General features: G+C 37.2%; 1 protein-coding gene across 1 annotated transcript in view; it reads right to left on the reverse strand.

The window, feature by feature from the left end:
• LOC109418006 (uncharacterized) overlaps positions 1 to 3,359 on the reverse strand; it is an 83,750-nt gene extending 80,391 nt beyond the window's left edge. Inside the window, exons 1-4 of the mRNA XM_019692163.3 lie at positions 3,015 to 3,359; positions 2,283 to 2,956; positions 2,002 to 2,211; positions 878 to 917 (exon numbers count right to left, since the gene is read on the reverse strand). Coding sequence (XP_019547708.3) covers positions 878 to 917; positions 2,002 to 2,211; positions 2,283 to 2,956; positions 3,015 to 3,161 — 1,071 coding nt within the window. The 5' untranslated portion in view covers positions 3,162 to 3,359. The remainder of the gene's footprint in view (positions 1 to 877; positions 918 to 2,001; positions 2,212 to 2,282; positions 2,957 to 3,014) is intronic.
• Positions 3,360 to 11,972: the final 8,613 nt, after the last annotated feature.

Below are 11,972 nucleotides of genomic sequence, written 5' to 3' on the forward strand. Positions count from 1 at the left end.
ATCACCCGAAAATTCAAAATCTACTACCCGACAGTCATACCATGGAAGAAAGTTTTCTGCAGATTCAGGTGCAAGGTGATAGCTCTATTGTAGATTCAAAGACCCATTTCCGAATGGATCACTCAGCCAAATAACCTTAAGATTTCCATAAGGCCCAACTTATGAAACGGCCTTTAAATAATTCATAATGATTCGGATGAATTTCATAAGGTCACTCTATGAAGTAAAATCGTCTCACAGCTTGGCTTTTATTCATGTTTAGCAACATGGTATTCTCAAGCGTCGGTAGCCGTGTGGATAAAACATGGGCTCGGTGATCGAATCCAGTCTGCATCATTTTAAGATTTTTTTGTTCTTTTCATAAGTCTATCTTATGAAATGTGTCATAGTAAGTACGATCAATTTTCATAAGGTATTCTTATGTTATCCATAAGAATTAGTTATAGCAAATTTTCATAAGATATTCCGATGAATTTCGCTAGTTTCTTTCGCTGAGTGATGTCTATTCAGAAGTCACTTTCTCTTACAATAAGCCCTGCATGTGCACGTTACCGTTATCATTTGGATAATGATAATGCAAACATACTTCCAGATTCATAGATAATCTTCAAAACGCGTATTTAGATCATGTTGTCGTAGTAACGGTAATCAGAACATTCTCGCCGGAATCCATCCAAGGTAGCGCTGCCATCACCACGGAAACGTCTTCATTGCGCAGTCAGGCTTCCACCTCGTCTCACCACCGTTGCGCACGCAGCCAGTCATCATTTGAATACACGTCACTTTAGCTCCCACGAAATTATGAATGGTGGGATGATTCTGTAATCACTCGCGAATCACTGATGGCCTGGCGGTAGTCTAATAGTCACATACCTACAATGGAGAAACTACCGGAAGGCGTAGCGCCATTGACCGTTCTACGTGATAACGCGAAATAGACGGCACATTCCTACACTCTTGAAGCGAATTTCAGCACCCGAACTACTTTTGCAGCGGGCTTCAAGCACAGACATTTCTTGTAACCTCCCGCCATTGCACGATTTTAAAAATAAAATTTTGCAAAATCAATCAATCCATTTCTCAGTATTGTCGCGCTTATCTTAGATTCTCAGCAAGCTGCGTTCGAAACGCGCAGCCTCAGATCGCGCACGTATGATTTGTACACGGTGTGTACCTTGGCTAAAACTGTTTTGCAGCCGCCGGGTGGAGCTGTCAGACGCCGTGTACAAATCAAACGGGCGCAATCTTATGGCGGCTGACTCAGATCAGCAGGATCTGAGTGATTAAGCTAGGATGCACAGTATTATAATTCTCACAGAAAAAGCACTTTTTCACACGTCTAGACTATCCGGATGGCGTATCACCGGCCAATCTGTCAGCAGAATCACAGCGAACGCGAAAGAAACGTGACGAGCAAAACAAAACACGTCTGCACGCAGCTACGCCTACTGTGCTACGTTCTATGTTTTTGGAGATTAAGGGTCTGTGTCAATTGGCGAATTAAAATTAATTTTCACTTAAACTTGACAGTTCGATAATTATTTCCTTAGGAAAACTGTCAAGTTTAAGTGTCGAACTGTCAAATTTAAGTAAAAATTAATTTTAAGTCGCCAATTGACACAGACCCTAAGATTTCTTAAGATTTCTAGTAAATATACATGGGACGTTAATTGTTCAACATACCTAAATCACCGAAAACTTATTATGAATCAAATAGTCAAAGCGTTAGATTATTTTTATGTATTTCTTTCAAAAAAAAAACAACATTTTGAGTGAAAACAATTTTTGAGTGTCATATTTACATACCTTAGATTGTGCTCTAATTATGTTTGTTTCTCCACGAAGTGCGTTATGTACCGGGTTAAACTTGCTTAACCCTTCGCGTTAGCGCGATAATGCGACCTAATATGTTTGCGTAACGAAGCTCTGAAAGTAAAAAATAACAACGTAGCAGCAATTATGGAAAAAGTTTCATTCATAGTTTTTTATATGTGCTAGTACCGCGTAGTATATTTCGAATCGCACAGATGGCATTCGTGTCGTTTAGGTGCATGCACTTGCGCTTTGTGCGACCTCAGTCTACTTTTCAGTCCGTATTCCTTCTGGCATATATCACATCGGAATGGTCCTCCCACCCCGTTTGTAGCTTCGCCCCACGGTTGACGTACGTGGTTTGGATCGTGCCTTGGGATATGATTTTTCAACAAAAACCTGCAAGAGAAAGAAACCGACTGTTTTTTTTTTCATTCCTAAATGTGAGAAAATTAGCATCAGTTAGGTACCAAAAGCTGAATGGTTTTCCACATATTGGACAAATGTGAGTTTTCGATCTGTGGCATCTCATGTGCCACTTTAATCTCTTTTCATCAGGGTATGATCTGTCGCATTGATTGCATCGAAATTTATAATCTTTGACGTTATTTTCCCCGGCTTTTTTACTGCTAAGTTCTTCATCATCTGTGTCAGTTGCTTGCTCTTCCCTTATATTTTCGTTATGACTACTTATGTGCATTTTTAACAAACACTGTCGACTGAATGTTTTATGGCATTTTGAACACGAGTATTCATGTTTTGTCTGAAGATTATCTGTTTGAAGGTCCGGATTTTGTGAGGTATGCTCTCCACAATCCGTTTCATGTAAAGATTCTTCTTCACTTGCCCGAGCTTCAATTTTTACCTGTTCTATATCAATCTCATGATTTTCTTCTTTGTTATCCATAACAGTAGCGCCATGTGATTCTTGTTCTGTTTCTCTATCGGAATCATCGAGTTCAGTTTTCATTTTTTGAAACTCAGTGCTCTCGGCAAGCCAGGTCGATGCTTCATGGTCGTCCCGAACCATGGATTGCAGTATCGTTTGCACCTCCTGACAGCGAGTCCGAAATTGGTGGAAATCTGACAACCGTAATCGACAGATGCTACAGATGACGTGGCCCTCACGATCATCGTAATATATCTGAAAGAAATCGTATTATTTAATCAAAGGAGATCCCCAACTCAATTCAAGCCTTCACTCTTATCGATAGGTAATTCGATATCCATTGATGCAGACCATTGTCCTCGAAAACATCTTCAAGATAGTTTTGTCCCATACAAAGCCGACACGTTCGTTGGTAGCTCTTTAGGCTATCCGATTTTACTGCGACTATGGACAAAGCCATGCTTTTTATTTATATTTTTCAAACACTTTTGATAATAAAAAACTGAGAATCGGCGTTTATTAGATGCAGTAAGAAAACTCGGCAGAAATTCTAAGCTTTCAAGTCGCTGAATTTGTTTATGTTTACGTTTGGATGAACCTTAGCGAATGAATCTGCATGCATCGCATTTCCACTCACACCAAGTTGTCAATGAATACATTTTTTTCAGTACCGGGAGTTGCCTTGTGAGCACGGAAAAAATCGGATATCAACTACCCAAGCAGAAGCTTGAGCAGAAGAAAACAGATGTGGAGTACCAAACACCAAACTTTCCGGATAAGGCCTGGGACACACTGGTGGTGTTCATTACTGTGGGGTGTGAATAATGATTAGTGATATTCCTCTTGCGTGTCCTTCCCCTAGTAAGCATCGGTGACAGCAATCATCATGACGAGACAGTGAGCGTGTTGCTGCCTCATTGAGGAGTGAAGCTTTGGCGGAGCCAGTCGCCTGTATTGCGAGGTCCCGTATCATGCCAAGTGATTCTACTGCAGTTTGCTAAGAATGTCGGAAACGGATTGTTATAGTGAGTTGCGTAATATTCACAATTACCATGGTACAAGTTGTCAAGAAAATTATTCCAAGGCTACAATTATCTTGAAATGAGTTCCATACTGATGATTGACTTCATGGACTCAAGAACGAATCATCGTAGAAACAAAGTTTTTTTTTAGAAAATGAAGGCAAATTTACTCAGGAATAAAAAAAAATATGAACTGGAAAAAGGTTTCCACAAAATTTTCCACAATTGAGAAAATTCGTAAAGAAAAGCCGGAAAAACTATGCCCGAACTCGTGGAAAATTTTCGAAAAAATATTTTTTTATAAGCTACTCAGGAATGTACTTTTTTTCGTTCCTGAGTTGTGGCAAATTTTGTGAAAATGATCATGTAAGCCTATATTATATGGTCATTTTTCACAAAATTTGCCACAACTCAGGAACGAAAATTAAGCACCGACGAACCGACGCACATTGGGCAAAATCAAGCCCAAAGGTGGAAAAAAATAATAACTTTCTTAATACAAGACCCTATGTGACCGTCGACGGCTTATTCGAAAGCAAATTTTCTCAAGAATGGGGCACGTTCGGTGTAGTACTAGATTTGTAGTAATGAGCTGAATTTTAGTATGGTGAGAAGGTCAGTTCTCCGTTTCTGCAATGAAATGGTTCAAAAAGCGTGGGTATTATGATTCCTTATCTAATTTGATGCTGTTTGAGCAATACTTTGGGTAACTGTATTGTTTATGTTGCAAGAAATGGAGTAAACAACAACACAGTTACCCAAAGTTTTGCTCAAACAGCATCAAATTAGGCAAGGAATCATAATACCCACGCTTTTTGAACCATTTCATTGCAGAAACGGAGAATTGACCTTCTCACCATACAAAAATTCAGCTCATTACTACAAATCTAGTACTACACCGAACGTGCCCTATTGGTTGGTGGGTTATTCATGTACGGGCAACTACTCTGAAGCGAGTTATAGAGCCCGCTTTACCCCAGTTTCTCCTAGAATTTGAGAATTTCTGCTATTTTACGGCATTAGTTATGATTATAATGATTTTTTCGCTGGGATACCATCGCCCCAACTCCATTGAGTAACGTTACCTAGAAAAAGTTATTAAAACGTTGAAATTTTAGGGTATTGTGGGGTCAATTAGACAATGATATATTTTCAAGGTAAAAATTCATTATTTATTTTTATTAATGATTTTTTAGGTGACAATAACTAAATAAATGATCGAATACACATGGATTATTTTTGAAGAAACCATTTTTGGCGAGTTTGATCTCAAAGTATTGGTAATATTTGAGTTTTTACGCATACAAAAATGAGTAGTTCTCATCCTAATACCACCAATAGGGTCCTAAAATTAAAGACGAAATCTCGCTTATATTGAATAATACGATCAAGCATGGTATTCTAATCGGAATTGTACTTTACTCGAACTTGAAAAACAAAGGATTAATGAGAAAATTCGAAATAAGTAAAATGATAAATAGTTCTACTTTGACATTTGAGGTCAACCTTGTGTGACTGAGCTCGACATTTTTCGCACTGGGATTTCAAAAATGTTCCTATCTGACATACACGGTGAAAAAAAAATCACTCAAAGTATGTGTTATAAGCTAGGGACGAGACAAAAGGCTAAAAAAATAAAAATTATATATTTTCAACTACGGCTAATAAAAACGTCAAAAAATGTGTAAATATGTACTCTTGAATCATATATTGTGGTTTAAAACAAGAATCCCGATAGGACTTTAGGAGCCTATTCCAAACATTTTAAAACGACGTGCCATTGCTTATATACTCCAAAAACATCCTAAATGTTGTTTGCGCATAGCCTCATCGACGGGAGGTGGCGGCAGCATATAGTTTTAAAGCTTAGTTTACCCAAACTCCCCTATAAACTTATTTTCTATTTTTTAAAATTAAAACAACTTTACCTTGAAATTTCTATGCATGATATGAGCATAAACATCAAATAGATATTTAATTTGTTTTTCTATATGCTAATAATTTGACAATCTTATTCCACTTAGCCATGTATGTATGCCTTTTACTATTACTCGATACTAGATTTCCTGAGTACATCTGATCATAATCGGAGTCACCCTCATCTGGCGTTGCGTTCATTGAAGCAGAATCTTACCAAAGTCCGAATAAAGTCGTAGTACTCGGGCTCAGACTGGGTACCAACTCTAGTACTTCATTTGATCCCCGGTACCCAAATTTGACATTTGACTGAATACCTCATTTTATATTAACATTGTTTTAGTATGCTATGGGAGTTCGACGACTTAATTTGGACTTTGATCTTACCGTTTGTGGAAATAGTACAGTTTCATCGTTTTTATAGAGACATACTGTCGTGTGCAGCAAAGTTATCCCATATTAACCCTTTATAAGGCAGTGGCAACTATATTGCCACCTACTGTTTGTATTTTTTTCTGTTTTATAACAATTTATTTCAAACTTTTTTTTTTGGTTCACGTAAAATTGGGATTACTAACAACGCCTGGTATTTTTTTGGTACTAAACAAAGCTTCAACAACAATTTGGGAGCCATTTGCAGTCTCAAAATTGGCTAACTTTGACCGCGTGAAGAAAATTAGCTCAAACTTATTGTAAAATTATAAATTTGGTAAATATTTTAAGAAATAATCAAATTATGGGTTGACATGAGCTGAGCTACACAGTTTATATTATGGGTTAAGTCCTAATCCACTCTAAAATCTGTTTTCCGGCTTTTTGTCGAAGTCAAAAGAAGAAAAGTACCCTAAACGGGCAGTGGCAACTATATTGCCACCTAAGCTCATTTTTATGGTAAACGGGCAGTGGCAACTATATTGCCACCTAGATTTTTGAGAGTTTCTTTCAAACAAAAATTGTTTTGTACATGTTATCATGTATATAACCATTTCCATAATAGTATGTGTTGACAACTCTTCTAGTTTTCTCGGCCTTATAAAGGGTTAATGTGGATTACCATATAACATAGGACAGCAATGCTGCACACGGCTGCATAGTCCTTATATTTTGAGCTAGCAGCTCTAAAGCGGTATGCGAATGATGATATTTTTGGGTCCAGGATAATAAAACTGTCATTATATTTGACAAATTTTGATCTGGGGACGACTTCCTTACCAGATGCTCTCGAACAAACTTATGTCGTTTATGCAGCCTTTCGCCTGCTTACACAACAAAGAATGCAAACAAATACAAAGTAAAGGTTTAGTAATTGATCAAGTTCAATTGAACAAACGACAAAACTCTTCAGGTTAGATATAAATTCCTCAAGATGTTTATATTGACTTATTTTTTTTTTGTATACGGCTAGATAGTACACTGTGTACAAAAACTTACTCCATTTGTATCAAATTCAATAAGTTATAGCAGAAAGTGGGCTAAATCGGACGCCCTTTCCAAAGGGCTTGCACCCTACATTGCATATACCTAGATTGAGCTTAAATAAGGGCGAAAGTAACATGAGAGAGTTCTCTTCATCGACTCTCTCTTCCTCAAATTAAAGTGACAAGATGCAAGTATGGGTGCACTTTTTGGTCATAAATCGCTAGGTTGCGATGCAATCTAGCGTCTAAGTGTAAAAAAGTTCGATTGAATTTGCATCTTGTCACTTTAATTTGCAGAAGAGAGAGTCGATGAAGAGAACTCTCTCATGTTACTTTCGCCCTTATTTAAACTCAATCTAGATACAGTAGACGTTCACTCGGTGCAAACGGTTTAACTGCAATGCTTTTTAAGTGCAAGTCCACTAAGTGCAACAATTTTGCAGTTATCGCACCGCTATCCGTCAAAATGGAATGACAACAGCGATGCGATATTTTTCGCATGCACTTTTGTTGCAGTGCGATGTTTTCTGAATGCACATTGACTGCATTCTGCAGCGACTGACAGCTCTTTGACGTCTGTCAGTTGTTGCAGTAATCGAATTTCATTCGCTAAGTGAAACGTAAACATGTTGCACTTATCGAACGTCTACTTACCGTGACTGCACCTAATTCCGTTCACTTAAGGTGATGAACTAAGTCTAATAGCTGTAGAAAATACATGTTCTGCATTTAGTGGCTGTAATTGTGCAACGCTGTTTCATTATGTCTCTATACTGCTAGAAAAATATAATCAAGGTTGCAAGCACTCAATTTATTTTGAAAATTGCCGCTATTTAAAACAAGTTGTTGTTCCTTATTCCATTCAGTATGATCCTAATTCCGTTCACTTGTGTTCCTTCCTAATTCCGGTCACTCCAAGTAATCATCAAGTTGACAAAATAATCATATTGTCATAGGTTGTTATGGTTATACAGTAGACGTTCGCTCGGTGCAAACGCTTTAACTGCAATGCTTTTTGACTGCAAGTCCGCTAAGTGCAACAATTTTGCAGTTATCGCACCGCTATCCTTCAAAACGAAATGTCAACAGCGATGCGATGTTTTTCGCATGCACTTTTGATGTAATGCGATGTTTTCCGAATGCACATTGGCTGCATTTTGCAGCAATCGACAGTTCTTCGACGTTTGTCAGTTGTTGTAGTTATCGAAATTCATTCGCTAAGTGAAACGTAAACATGTTGCAGTTATCGAACGTCTACTGTATTTATATTTTATATGTCGAAATACATTTATTAATTTGTCAAAATATGTTAGTTCTATAATAATTTGAAGTAATAACATTGGATTATTTTAATGTTGTTGCGTTTTTTGAAAGCTTCCTGGGAAAACTGCAAAATTCCACCAGAGTGTCGAATGTCGCGTCAAAGTCGGGTCAAATTTTATCGAATGTTGGGCCCACATCGCATAACTGTTGGGTCTATTTTGGGTTTGGATACCAAAATAAAAACAGGTCAATGATAGGTTTATGTCGGGTTTGACGTCATCTATAAATATTTAAACCGACGACACTACAATTTATGCTTGCTAGCTGGGGTTACCAATAAATGATATGAACCAAACATCAATCGTCAGGGAGCCTTGACTGATGCTGGAGTTGGTTGTTTCGATTGTACTGCAGATTTTTTCATAGTTTCCTTTGCATTTATATGGTGATTGGAATTAGGAGCAAGTACAACCTGTAGTATCCTAGTTCCGGTCATGTGTTTTTTTCATTTCTAGCATCAGAAGTCTTCTTCGATAAGATGATTTGATGTTAAATTTATAAAAATATGTCCTTTATTGTTCTGCTATGGTGCTTTTTTGATTGATTTTGTTAGTATTTCAATGAAAACACATTGAATGTATAATTTGATGCAATTCACAGGTCCACAAAAGAAAAAAAGTAATATGGCGGCCGATTGGATAAATAATGGCATTTGATATATTTTCAAAATAATACACAAAAAACCCTTTAACCACAGATAACAGACGTTTATGCTTATATTGGCAATGTGTGTAAAAATGCTCAACAGCCATTTTGTATGTAACGAGCAGCTGAAACTCATGTGGCAATCATTTAGAGATGGCGCAGTGATCGATAGTCAGTGATCGCTTTCAAGATTGCATGCACTACGCAATTTTACATTCAATATTGTATTCGATCTTGAATGAAACTGGAACTTTGAACTATTCTTGCATTCAAGTTAGATGTAATGTCGCAATAAGTTGAGTAGATGGCGGTAGTGAGCCAACGTATATCGTTTTGAACATTTACACAGGATTCTGCGAAAAGTTTGTACTAGCATAAACATCTGTTATCTGTGCTTTAACTTTTTGATTATATTCTGGCATGGACATAATTATTGAAAATTACAAAAATCAATTTGCTAAAGATTTGCGACAATTTCGGCTAATACTAGATGTTTTGATTTGTGTGAACGGAATTAGGAGCTGATTGGAATTAGGCGCGGTCACGGTACCCAATTCTTCTTTTGCTCGGGTTGATTTTTGCCATAACTTAGTCAATTTTGACCAATCCACATTAAAATTTGTACACAGGGAGACACGGTTAGTACTATCCCTGTACTGAAAAATCATGTCAGTATGTTGATACACACATCAATTTTGAGGAAATGCTATCGTTCATTTTGCATTATGTCAAGCGAATTTCCCACAAAAAAAAATCGCAAAATTCCCGGACCGACCGAAAATTGAACCCATCACTCTCAGCATGGTTTTGCTGAATACTCGCGAGTTTACCGCTCCGGCTATCTGTGTTCTACCTGTGCATCATCAGAACTCGTATAGATATTATCTTTCAAACATGTTATTTGTCTACTTATATGGTCCAAGCCTTTGGATTGTTTTTTTTTTTCATTTAACTCCATTGTACCCTAAATTTCCAAATTTTATAAGATGCAGAAATACTACTGGTTAGCTCTTCATCAATATTAACACACATCATGCATAGAAATTTCAAGTTAAAGTTGTTTTAATTTAAAAACAATAAAAAATAAGTTTATAGGGGAGCTTGGGCAAACTAAGCTTTAAAACTATATGCTGCCGCCACCTCCCGTCAATGAAGCTATGCGCAAACAACATTTAGGATGTTTTTGGAGTATATAAGCAATGGCTCATCGTTTGGAAATTGTTGGTATTAGGATGAGAACTACTCATTTTTGTATGCGTGAAGACTCAAATATTACCAATACTTTGAGATCAAACTCGCCAAAAACGGTTTCTTCAGAAATAATCCATGTGTATTCGATCATTTATTTAGTTATTGTCACGTAAAAAAATCAATAAAAATAAAAAATGAATTTTTACCTTGAAAATATATCATTGCCTAATTGACCCCACAATACCCTAAAATTCCAACATTTTAATAGCTTTTTCTAGGTAGCGTTACTCAATAGAGTTGGGCCGATGGTATCCCAGCGAAAAAATAATTAAAATCATAACAAATACCGTAAAATGGCAGAAATACTCAAAAGCTAGGGGGAACTGGGGTAAAACGGACTCTATAACTCGCTTCAGAGTAGCTGCCCGTACATGAACCATCCATCAACCAATTCTTGAGAAAATTTGCTTCCGAACAAGCCATCGATGGTCGCATAGGGTCTTGTATTAAGAAAGTTATTAATTTTTTCCACCTTTAGGCTTGATTTTGCCCAATGTGCGACGTGACAGTGTTGATTCAAAAGTGTCCACTAGTATGGGACACGCTTGTATGGAAAAAATAAATCCTCGCTTCAGTCGACTTATTGGATCCCATTTAGGTCCCATATGAACTGTACAAAATTTCAGCGCAATCGGAGAAACTATAATTTAGCGCAAGCGGTTCAAAGTTTGTATAGGATTTACTATGGGAAAAGTTACTCTTTCAAACAAAAAATCCCAGAGGTCGCCCTTTGTCTCCTTAATTCAAATCGACCAACGCTTCCTGTAGAAATAACATTTATGAAACTTTTCTTCGAAGACCGCAAAACGATTGGATGCTTGTGGAAAAAGTTATTGATTTATTATCGATTAGTGATCCAACGAACGGCTTTTTGCTTTGTTTTATCAGCAGCACTGCTGCTGCCGTTGTTGCATGGGGTGGCGGGAGGCATCACCACCCCCAGAAACAGCGGCATCCAAAGCAGCAGCTACAGTGCTGCTAAAAAAACAAAACAAAAAGCCGTTCGTTGGATCACTAATCGGTAATAAATCAATAACTTTTTCCACAAGCATCCAATCGTTTTGCGGTCTTCGAAGGAAAGTTTCATAAATGATTTTTCTACAAGGAGCATTGATCGATTTGAATTAAGGGGACAAAGGGCGACCTCTGGGATTTTTTTTGTGAAAGTGTAACTTTTCCCATAGTAAATCCTATGAATCCTATGATGTTTGTCCCATACTAGTGTCCACCCCAAATTTAACGGTCGACCACCGAAGCGAGCGATCGCTTCTGTAAAATCAGCACAGACGCGAACCGTTTCCTATAATCATATGAACACACAGGGGTTCGGTGTCGAGCTATCAAATTAATCGCGAGCCATTATAGAGGTGGCGATAGTGTTCGGCAATTTTTCATTTTTCAATTTTTCATTTGTTGTCGAGGACAACAAATTTGAATTTATTTGTTCTAGCTGTCACGTCGCTTCGTCGGTGAATTAAGTGCATTCCAAAAATTTCAGCGATCAAAGCCTATAAAATTACCTAAAAAATACATATTTTTTTAAATTTTCCACGGGTTTATGAAATTTCTCAACGGTGGGAAATTTTGTGGAAAACTTTTTCCAGTTCATATATGTTTTTTTTTAATTCCTGAGAAAATTTGCTTTCATTTTCTTTGAAAAAAACTTTGTTTCTACGATGCTTCGTACTTGAGTTA

Source organism: Aedes albopictus, chromosome 2 (genome assembly GCF_035046485.1).
Source record: "Aedes albopictus strain Foshan chromosome 2, AalbF5, whole genome shotgun sequence".
Classification (NCBI taxonomy): Eukaryota; Metazoa; Arthropoda; class Insecta; order Diptera; family Culicidae; genus Aedes; species Aedes albopictus.